The sequence below is a fragment of the Salminus brasiliensis genome, chromosome 3, assembly GCF_030463535.1.
Source record: "Salminus brasiliensis chromosome 3, fSalBra1.hap2, whole genome shotgun sequence".
Classification (NCBI taxonomy): domain Eukaryota; kingdom Metazoa; phylum Chordata; class Actinopteri; order Characiformes; family Bryconidae; genus Salminus; species Salminus brasiliensis.
In genome coordinates this window covers 25,933,437-25,955,488 of record NC_132880.1, presented here as the reverse complement: position 1 = coordinate 25,955,488, position 22,052 = coordinate 25,933,437, and the positions used below count along the sequence as shown (strand labels likewise).

Genomic DNA, 22,052 nt, shown 5'->3' with positions numbered 1-22,052 from the left:
TCCCTACTGGGCCTAGAGAATACCTGATTCCTGCCAGGACTATTGAATACCTGATCCCTACTGGGCCTAGAGAATACCTGATTCCTGCAGGGCCTAATGAGTACCTGATTCCTGTAGGACCTATTGAATACCTGATTCCTGCAGGGCCTAATAAATTCCTAATCTCTACAGGGCCTAATGAATATGTATTTCCTGAAGGTCCTAGTGAATATCTAATTTCTGCTGGTCTACTGAAAACCTGATTCCTGCAGGGCCTAGTGTCAGGATTATTTTAGATGTTTTGGTTGGGATACACAAAGATCATTTAAGAGATAGCATAGCATTATGCTTAGAATAAGAAACAGTGTAGTTCGATAGGCTTAACCTTTATTAATGGCACACAATATCCTTAATTACATTTTACAGCTGGAAACTGTTTAGAGGTATGAGGCTTTACCACATACTGTACATTGTAAATGAAGCAAATACCACATATGAATAACACCTGAACACACAGATGCCTCGCTCGCCTCCTCTCTTTCTTTCCCTTACATCCCTCTCCTCTCTCCCCCTCCCAGTCTTTCTTCTTTCTCCCTTCCATTCCCTATTTCCCCTCCCCATCCTGTGTCTTGTTTCTCTCTCTCTCTCTCTCTCTCTTTCTCTCTTCTCTCTCTCTTCTCTCTCTCTCTTTCTCTCTCTGTCTGTCCTTGCCTGATCGGTTAGCTCTGATGCTAATCTGACGTTGCACACTCCCTGTTCACAGAAGCAGTGTATGTGTATGTGAGAGAGAGCGGGAGGGGGAGAGAGGGAGAGAAGGAGAGACTGTGTGTGTGTGTGTGTGTGTGTGTGTGTGTGTGTGTGTGTGAGAGAGAGAGAGAGAGAGAGAGAGAGAGAGAAAGAGCTGAAGGCAGGACGATGGGCAGCTGAACTGACCGGATATGCGCCAAAGGTGGGACACTGTTTATGTTATTTATCATTGTAGCTCATGTGTGTTTATGATAATCAGCCTGTCAGATCTGGTTATGCTTGCTTTATGAGCATCACCGATTCAGCTCCACTATCTCTCCTCCTGTGTCCTTCTGCCCAGCCTCCTTCTCCTGTTTACTGATCCCTCTATTTACTCAACCCTGCTGTTAACTGTTTGTTCATTGCAGGTCTTGAAAAACACCTTGCCATTCATTCATTTTCTGCTGCTTCAGTAGAACATGGAAAGGTTAAAAGGGACAGATCTATATATCTCTTACTCAGTCGCTCTCTTTCTCTCTGCATAATGTTGTCTGGAACAGTTAAAGGAAAGGTGTGTGTGTGTGTCATTTAGGCTAGATTAGCTTAAGCTAAAGCTAACCTCCACCACCTCTCTCACACACACACACTGCACACTGTCTCTCTCTCTCTCTCTCTCTCTCTCTTTGTGTGTGTGTATATATATGATATATATATATATATATATATATATATATATATATATACATCATGTTCAGGGTGCCTTAACATTTTCATGGGCCTTGCAACCCTCAAATTTGGTAATCAGCTGTTAAAGTCAAAGATGCATTATTTGTCAGCAGATCTAAAAAAAAAAAAAAAAAAAAGAAGAAGCGGTTTCTATGTATCTGTGTTTGACAGCCTGTCTATAGGTGTGTAGTGAAGATGCTAGCTTTATTAGCATTACTGAATGCAGACTTTGTAGATGCACCTTTTGCTGTCTGTTGGGGTGAGTTTCGACCAGCTTTACTCACTTTACCTACCTTTAGGGGAATTTGCATACATTTCGGTTTCACCATGTTATGATTACTCAGGTGTGTTCCACTGCCTAATTGGTGCAGGCGTATGACACCTAGGCTTGCCTCTATGCTTTCAAACACCTTTGGAGTCTTTGGAGATAATCAAAGTCAAAGAAGCCATTATGAGGATGAAGAACAAGAAAATCAATAGTGAGGAATTTCATTAAGAAGGAAGAACACACTAGTGAGCTCTTTAATTGCATAGGGACTGGTAGGCCAAGGAAGACCTCCACTGCTAATGGCAGAAGAATCCTCACTAATGTTTTGAAAAATTCTCAACTGTCTTCTAGACAGATCAGACACAGCCTTTAGAAGGTGGGTGTGTATTTGTCAGAAACTACTATCTACAGAAGACTATTTAATGAAGAGAAATACACAGGCTACAATGCAAGCTGCAAACCACTAAAAAGGATTGGCCAGATTACAGTTTGCAAAACGTAAAACATAAAGACGTAAAATAACCTGAAGAATTGGATCTGTCTCATAGACAGGCGAGACCAAGATTAACCTGCATCAGAGAGGAGGCAAGAGCAAAGCATGTAAAAAAAAAAAAAACATCTGCCCATGATCCAAAGCATACCACATCATCTGTGAAACATGGTGGTAGGGTGGTAGTACTGGAACCCTTATCTTTATTGATGATTTCAACATGATAAAACCTAAAATACCCTTAAATTAATGTCTGATAGAGCGATCAGGGAAGATGGGCCTTGGCTAAAGAGGTGAACAGGAGCCCTGTGACCGAGCTCCATTGTATTCTTGGGAGATGGGAGAACCATTCATAAGATCAACCACCCAGACAGCTCTCCACGAATCTTGCCTTTATGGTAGAGTGGCCAGACACAAGCCACTCCTTAGTAAAAGGCACATGACAGCCCGCTTGGAGTTTGCCATCCCTACAGTATAGCAGGACAGTGGCAGTTTCATGATGTGGGGGTGTTTTTCAGCAACAGGATTGGGGTGACTAGTCCTGATAAAGGGAGAGATGAATGCAGCCAGAGATCCTTGAAGGACCTCTGGACCTCAGACTGGGGCAAAGGTTTCCCTTCCAACATGACAAAGACCTGAAGCAAACAGTGAAGAGAACAATGGAGTGGCTTCAGAGAAAGTCTGTCAATGTTCCTGAGTGGCCCAGACAGAGTCTAGAGTCTAGAGAATTCAACCGAACATCTGGTGGGGTGTCATGGTTTAGACATGTATGGCTGCCACAAGTACTGGAACTCTTACCTTTATTGATGATGTAACTGCTGAAGGCAGTAGCACAATGAATTATAAGGTGTAGAGGAACATCTAATCTGCTCAGTTTCCAGTAAATCCTCCAGACTCATTGGTAGGCCCGTTTTGGAGCAGAGGAGCTTATCAAGAAAGCATGAGCTTTTGTCAAAAACATTATGAAGGGCATTGTATCTTTGATATTTCTGGTCATTTTTACTCCATCGGTCCACAGCAGTTGCTTGATCTAGTTGATGTATTGCATCAGATGCTGACTTTTGTGGTAAGCTTGCAGGTCAGGTTTCTTCAATGCAGATCATGTTTGTGTGAGCAATGCTGCACAGTAGAATTGTGCACCACCACGCCTGTGTTGGCTAAACCTTTCTTCAGGTCTTTACTGTCACTTGGGGATTTGCTTTGCCACACTGTCTGGCATTTGGGCAGCTCTATCTGAGTTTTCTTGGTCTTCCAAATCTTGCCTTGACTACAAACTGTCCCTTAACTGCAATTTCTGGATTCGGACAGTGGAAACTGTGAGCTGGAAGAGCTTTAATGGCTTTTTTATAGCATTCCCTGCTTTTGTAGCATCGATTAGCAGTAGCCTCTTTAGAGGCGTGTTGGCACAAGGTTTGAAGAGTCAGAGAGTTTATTATACTTCCCATTTATCCTTGGGAGATGGGAGAACCATTCAGAAGATCAACCATCAAGACAGCTCTCCACAAATCTTGCCTTTATGGTAGAGTGGCCAGACAGAAGCCACTCCTTGGTAAAAGGCACATGACAGTTCGCTTGGAGTTTGCCAAAACGTATTTAAAGGACGTTCATCACAAGGCTAATGCCATCCCTACAGTACAGCAGGACAGTGGCAGCCTTATGATGTGGGCATGTTTTGCGACTAGTCCTGATAAAGGAAGAGATGAATGCAGCTAAGTACACCGAGATCCTTGAAGAAAATCTGCTACACAGAGCTCTGGACCTCAGAATGGAGGAAAGAATTCCCTTCCAACTTGACAAAGACCTGAAGCACACGGTCAAGAGAACAATGGAGTGGCTTCAGAGAAAGTCTGTCAATGTCCCTGAGTGGCCCAGCCAGAGTCTAGACCTGAATTTAAACGAACATCTGAGGAAGGAGCTGAAAATGGCTGTGTACCGATGCTCCTCCATCCATCCTGACAGAGCTTGGGCAGAGGAATGGGCAAAAATGTCCAGAAACAAGTGTGCCAAGCTCATAGCTTTTTTTCCAAGACGCCTTGTAGCTGTAATTGCTAATTACAAATGTGCGTCAACCAAGGTATTAGGCTAAGGGTGTGTACAGAAATTTAAATAGCGTTATTTATTTCAGTTATTTATTGCAGCTGGGCCACCCGACATTTTTTTCCAACTTATTGCTGCATTAGCTTTTGCTTTTTTTTTATAATAAGTTTATAATAAAATAACATTTTGTCTAGTTTGACATTGGTTGTACCACCTGACAATCAAGCCTAGCTATAAATTGAAAGTAGGTATTTTAATATTTTTTGCCATGAAGGTCATTTGGAGTCCTTTTATGGCCTCTTTGTGTTATAAAAACTCTAGTGTGTAAAGTTGTGCTTCTGTGAGATTTGAAAACATGCAAATTGCTGGACAAACAATTCAGGTCTCTCAACCAATTTTAAAATACTGGTATTTTTGAAAAGTGGTTTATGTGAAAAGTTTAAAATATTAAAAATAATTCTGCTTTGCACTGACGGTTGTTTTGCCTGACATTAATAAACATTAATAAATGTGTTATTTGAATGTTCTGAAAATGCATTCAAACTAAATTGTTTTTATAGTCATTATGTGTCATTAACTGTTAAATTATCATAAAATTATATATACTATATACACAAATATGCATGTTTTGAGGCACTCTTTCCCTATGTAGACTGTATGGACTGAGTAGAGAGGAGTCTTTTACACTGATTCCAACTCTTTTATTACCAAAAAGCAAGGACATGAACACCTTGTGTGACACATTTATGGAATTTAAACTGAATTGGATTTAGATTTAAAAATATGTGTGCTTTGATTTTTGTGTTAGTTTTATTCAAATAAATGATCATTGATTGAACTTTCCATTTTGTCAGTAACTTAACAACAAGCCACTGCAAAAACTTTGCAGTTTTGCAGTAAGAATTGCAGCTCATTTCAAGCATCACACAAAAAAGCCAGCCAGTACAGGAATAGCAAACATGGCTTTTAACAATACACTCATTAAATTATGGAATCAGGAAAAGAACCAAAACATTAGGCTGGGACATGGGAAAGGAAGATGTCTTCTGGTCACGCTGGGAACGTATTTTAGTAAACAGCTAGCAGCAATGGACTTAAACATTTTTGGACGTCTAGATTAACACATAAATTCAAAGCCTGATTTGAAGCTTGCGTCTGACATACAGTCTACACTAACAACGTTCACAGCCGGTGACGTATCTAGAACCTCTAGAAGGACTAGAGTGATGGTTTTTCAGACAAAGCTGGTTTAAAACAAAACATGGTACAAAACATGATTGGCTGATTTCTAATTGTGGTGGTTAATCTGACATGTTAGAATTTTAGTTCTACCAGTGAAGTCGTGACCAATGAGAGAGATTGTTCAGCTGCATCTACCCAGATACCACTGAGAAAGCAATTCTGATGGGACAGTGTTCTGTTTAGCGTTCCACCAATTTAACCCTTTAATTTGATAATCGGAATAAGACTAGCACTGTAACCCTGCAGAGTTTAAACACAAGCAACTAAAATTACAGATATGTATTTTTGAATTTCCAGAAATTAGGCCTTCTCTCAACACCTAGAGGGCTCTGGTAACTGGTGATTGGCTCTTCCTATCCGGTTAAATAGGGCTAAAATGAAGATGCAGTGTGAGAATAAATATCAGACTGTTCTGTATGCACTGGTCTCCTCTAAATGGGAAAGTTGTTCAGAGAGGTGTGAGGGGCTGTCGGGTGTAATGTGTAAGAGGAGTCGAGAATAATGTGTCAGATTTGCTCGTTTGAATACTGGCAGAGGTGTAGAGGGTCCAGCAGATGTGCTGATGCTTCAGGAAAACAAGCTGATTCGTCTCTGAGAAGCTGGAGCTCATGCAGTCGTATCACTGACCGCCAGATCCCAGTGGAAATCTCTGCTTAATAAGGAGGGGAAGTGCTTTTATTGCCCGCACTGGTGGCAGATACACGGGTGTTACTGAGAGGAAGCCACAGGAGGCTCTGAGCATGACAACCCACTTTCTTTCCCACAGGAGTAAGAGACTGTGTGGAATGAATCTGGGCAGTTTAGCTCTTCAGTTGTTGCAGATTGGTGCTGGTGCTGGAGTTTCATGTCATCCTCATTGCTACCCCTCAATGGCGCAATGTTGCCTCACTTTACAGTGTGATGCAGGTTTAATGGAGATGAGGTAAAAATGATGAAAACCAGTTCGAGCTTTTTCTTGGTCCACATGTCTCATGGTGGGCAGCACTGTAAGACAGTGGACTGGATACAAACAAGAGAAAGTGCCACTTATGTACCCAATGTCTGTCATTTGATATGATTAATTTTAGTTATTTTAATTAGTTATATAAAGTTTGTTAATGTTTTTGTGGGATACCAAAGCAAACCCCTAGCAACCTACGCTTGTCCTTGATGGCCAAGGTGGTTGAAAAGCTAGTCATCAAGGGCAAAGCATACTCTATGCTGATGATTAAATGATAATAGTGATTATTATTATTATTATTAATAATAATAATAACAATAACAATAACAATAATAAAATAACAGCAATGAGATTAGATTTAGATTTTTTTTAGTTCCTTACATAGTAAGTACTGCTCTAGGATGCAGAACAGACTTTCCTATGCAGATATGGTTCTCACACTTGTCAGCATCAGTGTGTTGTGCTGCTCCAGTGCAGTATCTTCTGCCCACTGGACTGAGGCGTCTGTGTGGACACTGAGCTGTCAGGCTGTGAATTGTCTGAAATCACTGACACTCCTCAGTGACTCTGCAGGAGGTTCCCCCTGCTGGACAAGATCCTAAATCTGTTTTTAAAGGAGCAGTACCCAGTCTCTGCATACATTTAAGCGATCAGCCAAGATATGTTCGGTGTCTGACGTTAGTTTTGTTGATTTTTATATATTTAGCAGTATGTCTGTACTGGCACTGGGGAGGTGGTTTAGTGGGACACTGCTTTGCCCAAGAAATCATATAGTGGCAAATGGCACTAAACTGGACAGTGGTGGCTCAGCGATTAGAGCTCCGGGCTATTGATGACAGGGTTGTGGGTTCAATACCGGGCTCGGCAGGCTGCCACTGTTGGGCACTTGAGCAAGGCCCTTCACCCCCTCTGCTCCCCGGGAACTGGAGTTGGCTGCCTACCGCTCTGGGTGTGTGTGTGCTCACTGCCCCTAGGTTAAATGCGGAAGACACTTTTTTTTTTTGTTGCTGACAAATACATGCACCTTTACCTTTACTTTGTTTACTAAATGTATTATTGTGACTGTGGCTTGTGAACTGTAGACCCAGGCCTTCAGTTAGGGTCAAATGGCAAAACCCTGTCATAAAAAGAGGCAAAATTCGCTTAATCCACTAGAATAATAAAATATTAATTTCTGCCAGCCATACTATAGGATGTACGTTTTTTTAAACAGACATTAACAATGTTTTTAATTTGTCTCTCTGAAGAGTTCTGCTGCGGATTTGCAGCCGCTGTTCTCTTACAATATCCAGTCCAGGCTTTATTGTCATTTCAACTATATACAGAGTGCACAGTGAAACGAAACAACGTTCCTCTGGGACCATGGTGCAACACAACAAAACACAACACAGTGCAGACAGAACGAGTGCTTCCTGACCTTACACCACAATGCAGACAGTACAACACGATACACAGTGCAGACGAGACGCCGAGTTCAGACTAGAAAGTGTACGGGCAGGGTGCAATAAATAAATCAGACAGACTGAGACAGTAGTGGGAAGTAGGGTTGTGCAAATGAAATAAATAAAAAACAATCAGTCAGGATAGGCAACAACATCTCCAGTACCACCATACTGAGTACCGGTGCCCCCCAGGGCTGTGTGCTTAGACCACTGCTGTTCACTCTGCTGACTCACGACTGTGCTGCAAAGTACAACACGAATCACATAGTGAAATTGGCAGATGTTACGTCAGTAGTAGGCCTCATCACCAAGAACAACGAGACAGCATACAGAGAGGAGGTGCGGCGGCTAACGGACTGGTGCAGTACCAAGAGCTTGTCTCTGAATGTGGACAAAAGTAAAGACATGGTTGTTTACTTCAGAAGAGTGAGAGGCGACCACGCCCCCCTGAACATCAATGGCTCTGTTGTGGAAATCGTCCACATCACAGAGAATCTCACGTCATCCCTCAACACCAGCTCCATAGCCAAGAAAGCCCAGCAGCGCCTCTACTTCCTGCGGAGACTGAGGAAAGCACATCCTCCTCCTCCAATACTCTCCATGTTCTACAGAGGGACTGTGGAGAGCATCCTGAGCAGCTGTATCATCGCCTGGTTTGGGAATTGCAATGCCTCAGACTGCAAGACCCTACAGTGAATAGTGAGTGAGGACAGCTGAGAAGAGCATAGGGGTCTCTCTCCTCTCTGTCACAGACATTCACACAGCACGCTGCACCCGTAAGGCCATCAATATTTTGAAGGACCCCACTCAAACCTCACATGGACTTTTTTCACTGCTGCCGTCTGGCAGAAGGTACAGGAGCATCCGTGCTGTCACTGCACGGGTCTGCAACAGCTCTGTCCCACAAGCAGTCAGACTTTTAAACAACAGAGACTGAACTAAACCCCTCCCCCACCCACGACCCATAACATTTTAACCTGTCTGCATCTTATTTATCTTATTTATACGTTCCACACTTTACTACCTCAGTACCTACTGTGTTTAATGTTTTATGTGCATTTTAAGCTGTCTGCATAGCAATGCCATAGCATGTTAAATTTCTATGCACCTTATACTCACTACCTTTACTCAGCAATGAGTCGTATTTATTGTATTTATCGAATTGTCTTTCTAGTTTAATGTTGTCACCTACGTCTACATGTTGCACTTTCTGCAGTCTGTCCTGTACTGTATTGTTTTGTTTCTCGTTTTGCACGTTGCACGTTTTCCACATGGACCCTTGTTCTGGAAAAAATACAGTCTCATTCCACTGTGTACTTGTACAGAGCTGAAATGACAATAAAAGCCACTTTACTTGACTTGGAACCTGTTCACACTACCACTCACTTTCACAGCCAGTAGTGGTCCAGCAATCTGGAAAATCAGACGTAATTATATAGCCCCAGAGGTGATTATATGGTCTTCATTAGTACAAAAGGCCCTGATGGTGCCTCGCTGAGTAATGGTGTGGTTGGCTGCTGAACTACACCAATAAGAGTCCTTGGGCAAGACTCTGTAACACGAGTAACCTTGAAAGTCGCTCTGGAGAATAGCGCCATTTAAATACAATTAATGTAATAAAATACTTTTTTTTTTTCAAATGCTGGGTTGAGCCAATTGAGTCAATTTGCTCACAATTGCACCCTAGCTAATAGATCAGTGTTCAGCGTTAATTAACAGCTGTTTTAATAGCTTCTCAGTGGGCAGTAGCATGGCGTCACAACTGACAGGAATCAGTAACTAACTAATTTAATGAAATCTAGACATTTTACTACTGGCTAGCTAATAAAACCAACCAAGCTTCAAGTGTATTGTATTAGCTTCTAGCTAATGTTATCTTGCTACAAAAGTAGCGAGCTATAATGTGCAATCTGAACATTATGTCATTTTGTAGTAGGCATTAGCTAGCATTATCTGTGTAAGAATGTTATTGTATTTGGCTAACATTAGCATAGCTGTTGAGTCACCTAATTAGCATTAGCTAGCTAGCTAGCTAACTAACCTAGCATAGCTAGCTAATTAATAAAAGCCTAAAACCAAACCTGGTCAGACTAGACTTTATATCACTGCAGTTCTTCGGGAGTTTGGTAGCACTACATTGCTCCGGACAAGGTGGTGCTCTGAATTTTATTTGTTGTGTGTAAAATTTCTGACGTTATTCTTTACAGGTTGGAACACATATGCTAGAATATTTGCAGCATCGAAGAGGATGTATTACAATATTTTTAAAATATCATTTTAATGGAATAATTTGACATTATTGAGCAGTATGTTTGTTAGCATAAACATGCATAATCTTATTGGGAAAGGAAAATATATATTATGGTGTGGTGTTCTGTTATAGAATAGTGACCCAGTGTTGGGCTGTTGAATTGACACCAACTGGGTTGTTCTGAACCCAGCACTTAATGTATTTATATTTTGGAGTGTATATACAGTATAAAAGGCCACATCACCCTGCTGAAAAATCCAGCTCAAGACCAGCTGGTGGTTTTAGATAGTTTAAGCTAGGGTATGATGGTCAAGGTGGTTAAAAAGTTGGTCGTCAAGCGAAAACATACCCTGTAGTGTATGTTGCATTTGATTCTGGTCATGCTTGATCATTCTGGTCGACCATTGTGGTCTTGCTAGTCATGCTGGTCATGCTGTTATTACTGGTTGTCTAGCTTGGTCAGACAAGTAGATCAGTTAAACCATCAAACAAAAAACAACGTCTATGCTGGTCAAGAGCTAAGCTGGTCAGCCAGCTTAACCACCTTAACTAGCTTGGGCAGGCCATGCTGGGCAGTTAACACGTGAGGGTTTGCATCACCTTCATTGACCTCTCTATTGAAATAAAATGGGTTATAGAAAATCTCAGCTGTCGCGCGATGTGGTAAACACACGTTCCGAATGCCATGTCTTTAGTCCTGTGTAACAGACACCTCTCCCCCTGAATGTCTCTGGATCCTCTGTGTTACTGTGTTCTCCTATGAGAGATGGTTCATGTGTAGCACTGCAGTTTAGATCTGCTGTAGATGTGTATGTGTGTGTATCTGAGCCAAACACAGGTGATGTATTTTTTTACTCTCTCTTTCTGCAGTAGTCCCTGAGCTCCCTGTGTCTGTCATGCAGCTGGAAGAGACAGAAAATGTGTTTGGTGAGTCACTGCAGCATCTGACCTGTGTGCTCTTAGCAACAGCTGTTACACTGTTTTACACTGCAGTACATTAATCAGATACCAAAAAAGCATGTCTACATTCATATGTCGAATTATCAATGTGAAAAAAAGCAAATAAGCTATAAGCAAATTAGCATATTTGCCCATTCAGCCTACAGCCCCATGTGCACTGCAGTTTAGCCACACCCACTTATTCTCCATCAGTTTAGAGCCCCTCCCCTTCAGCTTACAGCAATGTAGCCCACAATTCCTACAACATATATATATATATATACCTGCTGACCTTCTGTGTATTTCATGCTCTTGCTGTGATCAGCTGACCTGAGCGATGCGATCCCAGAGACCGAGCTTCTGGACAGCAGCGTCCAGAAGTGTCGTGTGCAGGTGAGAAGGAGCAGAAACCGGCCATCACGCTCACGACTCAGAGACAGCATCAGCTCCACCGAGGGGGACGACAGCCTGGACAGGAGGGTCAGTCTCATTCAGATTCATTCATCAAGTGCTGGACAGCTGTTAAGAGGAGCCCATGGCTGCTGGTTGTTGGGACTTTGTATATTATATTATAAGTTTTTTTTTTTTTTTATAATATACTGTGTGTGTGTGTGTTTAGTCTTTAGACAGCCCCCTGCACTCTGTTCCCCAGCCGGGCATCCATGTCTCCTCGCTCTCTCCGGAGCTCCTGCTCTCCTCCCCTTTCCGCCCGTCTCCCTTCTCTTTTGACTCGCCGCTCCGTCGCTCTCCCGAGGAGCCCAACTCCAGCTCTCCGGCCCCTAAAGGCCGATACACACAGCTCACCAATGCCACCTCCCACGAGGCATTAGTGGCCCGGTCAGCCAGCTCTCCCTGTAGATCTTGCCCTGAAACCTCACCTGTGTACTTCCGCAGGACACGACGTCCAGAGAGCGAAGGTAACGCCTCTGACCTCTGACTTTTACTGTGCTCTTTAAATAGTTTGGTGAAAATTGAAGGGCTCATATCCAACACCTTTTTGGTTGTTGTGTCATACAGTCATAATTCATTTTTACACAACCCTTTTCCTTCCTTTATCCTATAATTATTCTGGTTGTTGAAGTCACTGCGCCTTTAAGACTGATATATGTAGAGGTGGCCAATATGACAATATTTTATTGTATAGGAATGAATGTTGTTTGTCACGACATATTGTGACAAAATGCTTTTATGAGCATATCATGGATTTCATCAGTGCTTACAGGACACTGACCATTACAGAGAGTGTACAGAGAGTGTACAGAGAGTGTAATTAGTCCTGTTTAACTGGACAGAGTGCAGCTAATCTTGAGTTTTAAAAGTATGGGAGCGTATTTGGACAGCAGTGTTAAAAATCTGCCACTATTGGTGAATTTTGTCAAAATATCACGATTGATATTGTGTATTGTGAAAAAACTAAATATTGTGACATAACATTTTTACAATATCACCCAGCCCTATAGATATATGCAAATGAAATGTGTTTCGATTGGCTGCCCCATGCTTTCCCTTGTTATAAAAAGCATCCTGTGATGAAATGCTCTGTATAACTCCTTATAATATATTTATAATGAAGAGGTGGACATACATGTGTGTTGGTTTTCATGACATCACAACCATTCATTCAGAATGGACTGGGGAAGGAATAGTACAGTTTGCACAGTTTACACTCTTTTAATCATTGAAGAATATGTTTTTTCCATGATATGGGCCCTTCCAATACACACACTCTGTTAATCTAAATGCAGTGGATTCGCCAAGACATGTTTTTCAAGTTTTCTCTTGAATTTCAGCACAGGAGCTAATGTAAGCTTATACCCAGCCAATTTGCATGATGTTAACTGCAAGCCTAAATCCTCACACGCTCATCTCAAACTAAGATGTTCATTAATTCTTAATAGGCTTGCTTATGTGAGTTCTGACCATGTCTGACCATGGCTAAAACATCATCTTATTATATTATGCATGTAAGACTGTAGTGCCCTCAGAATCACTGTTCGAATTTTCCAGAGAGTAGCTGTGAAGCATAGTGCAATGGTTTGGGGATGCTTTGCTGCATTAGGACATAGAAACCCTGCTCTAAGTGAGGACATATTCTTTGTATCAAGAATTATTAAAAAGCATATCAAGTCTGCTGTCCGTGAGCTGAAGTGCGGAGCCAAGTGCTATTGAAAGGTTGTGGCAGGACCTAAAACAAACAGTTTAAGGAGAAGTTCCTCCAAAATCAAAGGTCAAAATTCCTCCACAACATTGTGAGACACTAACAACTAGAGTGTTGCAGTTAAATTAATTAAATAATAGGGGAAGGGGACAGTCGCTTACACACAGGGGGCAAACACTTCTGGTTCTGTACATGTCAGCCCTGTTTGAGAACCACGGCACTAAATGGAGCATAGCTTTAAACAATAATATTCATTTTACAGTAGTTTTGTACTCCAGTGCTAAAACTAAGAAAGCAAACTTCAGACAAACTGATGGACTACATTTAGGATAATTGTTACTTCAATAATGGTCTCCATGTTCAGCTCTAAATCTCTTGCTGTTAGTTATTTAAGTTTGTAACTGAGTGTAATGTTTGCTCTGAACAGTGCTGGTGTCAGATGACTGTCAGGACAGCAGTCCAGCTGAGCCTGGGAGCCCTACTGTGGTCCTGGATAAGAAAACTAAAAGGAGATTCCTGGATTTAGGGTGAGTGTGTGCATTATTTCTCTATTCATGCTCTGTTTCCTCTGAGCTCAACTTTCTTGTCTGTCTCCTCTTCGTCTCTTTTTCTCAAACTCTCTGTCTCTGTCTCTCAGGGTGACGCTGCGCCGTTCCTATGTCAGAGTGAGAAGAGACAAATCAAACAGACTGTCTATGGGCAATCGGTATGCCCTTTTAATTCTTTATTTAAAACTATTTTTAATGGAGGGGCCACATTAGGCCACATTCTTGTTCTTTATTTCCCTCTTATGCTATATTGTTTGTGTCATACTGAACGCTGCACCGGCGCTGTCATGCCACACTCAAGTAATGATTCATTTTTAAATGGCTATTTTCCAACCTATCTTCATCCCCTAGAATGAAATTGGCACTGGTTTCTGACACTGTGCCATTAAGACGTGTATGTGATTTTTATGATGTATGTAAATCTGATTATCTAATCTGATTGGCTGCCCTGTATTGTTCCATGTTTAAAATGCTGAAACACTGTAGGTTGAATGGGTTGGGCCAAACTGCTGTAGGTTGAATGGGTGGGGCTAAACTGCTGTAGGCTGAATGGACAAGACTAAACTGCTGTAGGCTAAATGGATGGGGCTAAACTGCTGTAGCTTGAATGGGCTGGCCTAAACTGCTGTAGGCTGAATGGGTGGGGCTAAACTGCTGTATCCGAAATAGGCTGGGCTAAACTGCTGTAGACTAAATGAAAAAGGACTAAACTGCTATAGGCTGAATGGACAGGACTAAACTGCTATAGGCTGAATGGACAGGGCTAAACTGCTGTAGGCTGAATGGACAAGACTAAACTGCTGTAGGCTGAATGGACGGGGCTAAACTGCTGTAGGCTGAATAGACGGGGCTAAAGTGTTGTAGGCTGAATGGACAGGGCTAAACTGCTGTAGGCTGAATGGACAAGACTAAACTGCTGTAGGCTGAATGGACAGGGCTAAACTGCTGTAGGCTGAATGGACGGGGCTAAAGTGTTGTAGGCTGAATGGACAGGGCTAAACTGCTGTAGACTGAATGGACAGGGCTAAACTGCTGTGGGCTGAATGGACTTACGTCTGAGCAGTTCAGACACAGAGCGTTGAGGTAGCTTTACCACATAGCTTTCTGTGGTAGCCTTCACATCCACTGAAATCTGACCACGTTTTGTACCATTTTTTGCAGAGAGCCATGTGAGAACCCATCCCGTCCCTTCGTGCCTTTCTCCTGGTTCTCTGACAGCCACCGCAGCTCCGCCTCCTCTTCACCTAAAACGGGGGCTCGCTCTGGCAGCCCCTGCAAGTCAGACTCACAGGTACCTGTTACTGAGTAGCTCAGACATCCATTATTTTATTATGGATGTATTCTGCTGACACAATGGTCATACTAATGCACTGATGGGACACATGGATGACCAATCAGAATGAAACAGATAATGTACCACTAGTTGTGACAAGCTTGTCTGAGCCTGAGACCTGACTGGGTATATGGTTATGTAGGGTAATGTCTGGCCTGGGGAGAGATACAGACCACTCTGTTCAGTTTATATGAATCTGTCTTTGGCCTCACGTTTCCCTCCTTTTCTGCAGGAGTCGACATTCAGTGATGATTTCTCCCCTAAAAGCCCCCTGCCTCCGTCTAGCTCCCCGTCTGACTCACGCTCGTCACACCCCTACCACACGCTGTCTCAGTCTTCAGACGAGGTCAGTGCTGATTCCCCCTGCAGGGCTGGGGCGTTGTTTGACCAGTCAACAGTAAAATTGAATAAATCTAAAATTCAGTGCTAACTCAAACTGTGAAATATGTAGAACACAATAGTAAAAAACTTGAGCAATGACTTGTTGACTAATGTGTATTTAGTAAATATGATTGGCTGAGGTGTTATAAACCTGTTATAACCTGTTATAAATAACAAGATATACGAACACCTATGAATCGTTCACAACATCTGAATACCATATTAATGCGCCACTGTTTTAACCCCAGACAGTTAGCTGCAGCATATTACAAATGGAAACCTCTGAGGTAACATTTCCTGCTTAAGGTTAGCTAGCAGAGTTTACACTGACTGGTGCAGGAATGGTTACAGTGAATATGATTCACATATGTCATTTATTAGTTGAATACTGAAGCCTCTCATTTTTAGCCCTATCCTTCCTGCGACTTCTCCTTTAGAGTACGAGTCCCTTCAGAAAGAGGGAACATTTATGCATTTCTACTCAACTAAAATGACTGCATACAATGTTTCATGGGGTGGCTATGCCACATTATTTGCCTTAATGTTGCTCAGTAACTGTTAACAGACTAGACTGTGTCATAAGAATAATTTATTGTCATATCATATTTTACGTTGGCTGCAGTTTTATAACAGCAATAAGCCATGAAAGACTGCACGTTACTGCAATTTCATCACAAGGAAGGCTGTTTTTGGCACAGCATGAAGTGCCCAAAGTGCCCAAAATGTCCATCCCTGTGATATTAAGTTAAGAATTAAGTTTATTCTTACACATGCATAGCATTTAGAAAAAAACGCTGGGATTCCCTTTTTAAGGTCTGTCTGTGATTGTGGTTCTCTGATTGGAATCCAGATGATCTGTAATGCTGCTGAAGCATAATCTCATTCTTCAGTACAGGCTTCGCTCACTCTTTTCCTTTTCTTCTCTTCTACTGAAGCCGTTAGATGAGCGGCAGTGCCTTGTGTCCTCGTGGAGCACGCAGCAGGTGTGTGACTGGCTGAGGAGTTTAAACATGGAGCAGTACGCCCCCGAGTTCAAAAATAAAGACATTGACGGAGAACTGCTGCTGCAGCTAGACGGAAACAAGCTGAAGGTGAGAAAATGCTTATGTGTGCATTTATGTATTTGTCTCTTTGTGGGATCTAAATCCTTCAAGGGTGACTATACATTTGGTCTCTCCTCGGGGAAAGTGCTTTTTCCCCCCAAAACTGTTTTTATTAGAAAAAGTAAAAGAGGCCAAACTGATTGTTTGGTTGCTGAGGTTACTGGTTACTGTACTGTACTTCCACTGACGTCTGTTTTACTCTAGCCAATTAATGCTTCACCTTCACATAAACCTAACCCAATGTTTTGGGGTGAAAACTGCATGTCTTCAAATGAGAACCAGCAAAAAAAGGTTCTCACTTGTACAAACTGGCATGTGGTCATCATTATGAGGACACTTGGTCCTCACAAAGCGATAAAGGCAAGTACATACAGATGCCAATACAAATCAGCTCATATGGATATTACATGTCTGCCCCCTAGTGGTCACAGCTGGTTCTTTTTTTCAGACAGTACCCAACAGTCTTGAATACCTGCTGGTATAAGGAGAAGTGAAAGATTCCACTTAAAGGAACAGTTTGGTGAAAAATGAACACGTTTGGTATCTGATGTGCTCCTCTTAAGTTAACAAGAGGCCTGGTTAGCAAGGCAGCTAATGAGTTGTTTAGGTGGACATTTTACTGGGAGAAGTTGATATTGTCCTTTTCGTTCTTTTAAACTCTGTGTAACATGTCAAACAGAATCAGACGCTTGCAGAGTTGAAATGAAAAAGAGGCTTTACTAAAAATATCGTGGTCCAGATTCGTACAGTGGATCACTTCCGGGATGCAAAAGAGAATAAACAGAGGTAAGGAACACATACGTGTTCAAAAATACAAAGGCAAGACGTCTTTTACGGGATGAACAATCAGAAAAATCACACTCAGTAGTTCACCAAAATAGGGATACAATACATCACAACTAACCTAGAGTAAAGCCCGGGTTTATATACGAAGCTATCTGAGTATACACAGGTGATACAAGTAACAGCTGACTGGAAACGTGGCGGGATGGTAGGAATCATGTGATCACTCCTACGATCACCTAAGGGATTTTGGAACATGGAGCTCCGGAAGTACTTGGCGGAGTCTTGACACTCTTTAATGGTTGTACAGATTATATTGCTGTTAGTGCTGTTATATTAGAAAATGTACTCGTGCACTGTTTTGAGCATAAAAATGCCTTACCTGCTTTCCTCCTCCGAGCAGAGTCTGGGTGTGTTGAACTCATCGGACCGTAGCATACTGAAGCGGAGAATCAAAGACATCAACACTGCGGCGGAGAAGGAGCGCAAGGCTTTGGACAAACTGGAGAAACAGAGAGAGAAGCAGAGGAAGAAAGACCAAGAACAGAGAAAGAATTAACTGACCATAAAGAGATGAAGCATTCAGACCTACAGCTAAAGGAATAGTTTGGTTAACAATCAGGTTCATACAGTTTTCCACCTTACCTCAAAAGTAGTGGATCAGTCAAGACATGTTTGTGGTAGTTGGACAAATTTCAGGCTTCTTAATAGTCATGCTGGGGCCGACTAAGACATATTTTGATGGGTCAGGGATCAGCTATTTTAAGCCAGTTCAGTTCTGACCCTTTGTTCCTATCACTGTGGTCTAGCAGAGCGCCCTCTGGCGTCCACTAGGCACCATTAATAGGCTTTTTTTTTTTACAGCCCGCAGCAGTGAGGAGTGCCCTCAGTAGGTAACGGAGCAGTTTGGAGTCTGCAGTGAGGAACAATTTTGGAGTTAAACATGATCATGTAATATGATATAAGTGGTTACAGTGCTAAGACTGTGTTTGAGACACATCTCCTCCAGATGTATGTCTGCTTTCTGCCCTTTTTGCCTACATCGCCTGAACCATGTGGGAAAATACACTCCTCATAAACACAGGGCTATGGAAAACCAAATTCTAGCACATTCACCATGCTGTAAAACAACAAATACCAGTTTAGAGTGTCTACCACTATACAGAGAGGTCAGTCCTACTGTATTACACAATATTAAAAACACTGAAATGGTCTTTTTTACAAAAACATTGCCAACTGAACATGACGAGAAGCACACAAATTTAGTCAGAGTGAGGAATTAACATTTGTTTAGCATGTTTGCCGACTTTCCTATTGATGTGCTTATTTTTGAAAAAGTAAATGGATTATATCTGCTTTACGCTTTTAAAGATTTGCCAATTTCCATCTGTATTTAATTTGCTCTACAGATCGTGAGAACCCACTGTGGTTCATTTACACTGCTGAACAGATCGTTATCCCGAACTTTATAGACTGCTAACTTTTCGTCTCCAGCAGCGTTTCGGAAAATCTTTCTGTCCACACAAGAGCAAAAATAAATAAATAAATAAATACTAAAATGCTCTCATGATAAGTGCCAGCTCAGCACGGGGCACTAACACCCCACAGAAATTTATGACCAGTTTCTCAAAAAACTTAACGTCCAAAACAGACCTAAATACAGCAAGACATTGAAGCATGTTTTCGGATGAAAACATTTTGCACCTCATACCTGGGGTTACACCTAGAGCCCAGCCCATTCCCTTCATCTTTATTCTAATCACCTGCTACACTACTTAGCCAAGTAATCAATTTAAGGCGCTTTTCTTCCAAAAAACCTTTTCTTGAAGGTTCTTCAAAGCCCCTTAGGAGGTTCCTCCACAGTTTCAACTTGAAGAACCTCCAAATGTTCCTTAAGGATTCTATACTTTTAACAATATATGTCCATGGTCCATTGTCTTAACCGCACACTCCTGGTCAGACAGTCACAGTGTAATAAAACAGTAAGCCCAGTCCGGCAGCAGCGGCTGGGTACAGGTTAAAACTGTGACGTCAAACCCGTCCACAAAAAAACAACACTGAAAACTGGGCCCTCAAGATCTCCATCCCTTGTGCTTATGCTCAGAACATGCACAGTTTCCGATCACATTGGGAATGTAATCAGATACAGACGTTATTACAGCTGTTATTGTTCGTCTATTACCTGATTATTACTACAGGTACTACAAGTAAATGCAGCCAGTGTCTTATTCAGTGTCAGAAACCACATAAGAAAGTCTGTTAGCGATTACTGAACACCTCCACATGGTTTGAGGCAGCTGTGCGATGATTGCGGCATTAGCATGCTAATAAGCTACTTGTTAGCCACATTAGCATCATAGCCCCAGTGTAAAACTGAAGCAGCCAAAATCCGACACCAAACATGCCTTGTGGGGGGGGGATCAACTACGTTTGAAGTAAATGGGAAGTACATTTGTGATTAAATTTTGCCAAACGGCTTCCTTAATGGTAGCGATGTGCTTCATCTCTGTGTTGTTGTTCCGCACTTATTGCATATATTTATACTACTCTGTGTTATGTAACAGTATATTACACTTATCTGTCCTTGCTATGTCCGAAACAGCTTAGCTAAGTTGTAGCGTGTTGTAACACAGTGGGGCCTCCACACACTCGTGCAGTAGCTCAGTTAGATGTGTGCGTCTCGTCTCGCTGTGACAGTAGCTTTGCTTCAGCACTCGAGAGATCATTTTTGGCAGGACGAAAAACAGAACGATGAGAATAATGGCAGTGTTAAAGGGGTAGTTAGTCATAAAATCTAATTCACAGAATGACCTTCCTGAACCCTGAATGCAGTCAGTTCACACAGGCCTGTTTGGTAACCAAAGGTATGCAGCACACTTTTGAGCAATTTTACAGCAGTGTGTTATACAGTGACATACCACACACACAAGTGGATTACAGATGACATCATTGTAGAGCGTGTTTCCTGACCCACCATTCACTTAGCAGTCCGTACAGACCGTATATGGAAAGTAAGCTGCAAAACTGGCCTGTTTTAATAGCTCATGGTTGTGAGGTCACACTCCGACAAAACAAAGATTTCGCATGGCTATTTACCCCCACTCTTTCAACCATGCAGCAGTTTAGCCTGGTTCACTGCACAATACAGGCTAGCCAATCAGAGCAGAGCTCAGATATATATATCAGTCTTAAAGGCACAGGAACAGAGCCTAACAGCCTGGGCCCAGTTTCCCAAAAAGTATTGTAGTGTTATGATCATCTTAACTGGTGGAGAGAGTGTTCGGTGTTATGCTTGCTCAACCATTTAAGAACTACCTCACCTTGACAGTCAGTTGAAAGGCCCTATTTCACAAAACTAAATTTCCCTTGTTTATATTTATTTGTTGATTTTTTTTTTACTGACCCAGACCATACATACAGTCCGCATATGGAAATTTAAGCTGTGAAAACAACTTATTCAGTTTCCCTGATTTCACAAAAACCAGTGTATTTGTATATATACATATCTCCACCCATTTAGATGATCACACCCATTTAGCTTCTTGAATGAGGCGCAATACCGGGCAATTAATCAGAACTGAGCTCGTTTACATATATGTGTTATCTTTAAAGACACAGTGACAGACACAGCCTGGGATGTAAACAGAGGTTGGAAAATGGTTGTGCAAAAATTAATTCGTTTCTGGTTCATAAACCCACACAAATATTATAATTGGAAAGCAAGTAAAAAAAACAAAAACAAAAAAAACAAGCACACGATAGAATAAGAATCGCAGTGCAGATTAACACATGCATGGGTTTACACACAACACTGGCTAAAGAGTGCACACTCACAGCATACCCAACTCCACTCTGGGGATGTTTGATTGAAAGTAGCCTTTATTTAACCATGTTCATTTATAAATCACATAATGTTCAGCCTCTAAACAACACGTGGGAACTTCATTATTCCTCTTTCAGCCTGAATAAAACTCCAGACAGAAGCATTTCTGCAGCACAGCCCCACTTTAAGGGCTCACACATGGGCCGTAATACAAAACACTGCATTCACTTGCATAGTTTATTTCAGAGCAGTCTGTCACTACACTATGTCAGCATTTCACTCCTGCTCTGACAAAAACAAACAAAAAAACAAAAAACAAATGCACAGAGTTCTGAGTTTTGGTTTCATGATCTGGTTTCACATGTTGCTCAACACGTACGGCTTGTGAACAGTGAACATTCGCTCGTGACCTCTTAATGCATACAAGAGGCCTCCAGCCTTTTTTTTCTTTTTTTTGCTGCTGCTGAATGAATGACAATGACTGGACGAATGAATAAATAAATAAATAAATAAGCAGATAAATAAATAAATAAATATTAGTTTCTTTTGGCCTTCAATAAATCACAGCTGCATTGTATATGTATAAAGCCGTGTAAATAAATGTACTGTCGAGTTAAAACTGGCATAAAAAGACATGCATAAAAAGGCACTTGAAGTTGTGAATGAATCCCTTGGACCCCTGGCTTATTATTCAGTTATTAATAGTAAGACTTGTTACTCAGTAACTACTAGGCACTGTTCAGTAATTATGAAACATACATCCAGTTGTAGCTTAGCAACTGGATGTTGCTAAGACCACTGAGACCAACTGTCCACCTTTGCCATAGTTGACCTACTGGACTCAAAAGCTTGTCAGAGGGATTTAAAGGTAAAAGTAACAGAG

The 22,052-nt window shown here is 41.7% G+C and overlaps 1 protein-coding gene across 1 annotated transcript; it reads left to right on the top strand.

Annotated features, from left to right (window-relative positions):
* Positions 1–684: 684 nt before the first annotated feature.
* LOC140551913 (sterile alpha motif domain-containing protein 14-like) lies at positions 685–21,848 on the top strand. The gene is made up of 10 exons (XM_072675711.1): positions 685–928; positions 10,972–11,028; positions 11,366–11,520; positions 11,660–11,957; positions 13,626–13,725; positions 13,836–13,904; positions 14,908–15,037; positions 15,312–15,425; positions 16,396–16,551; positions 17,750–21,848. Exons 2-10 carry the CDS (start codon positions 10,998–11,000, stop codon positions 17,903–17,905), a joined length of 1,209 nt encoding a protein of 402 aa, XP_072531812.1. The 5' UTR covers positions 685–928; positions 10,972–10,997; the 3' UTR covers positions 17,906–21,848.
* The last annotated feature ends 204 nt before the right edge of the window (positions 21,849–22,052 follow it).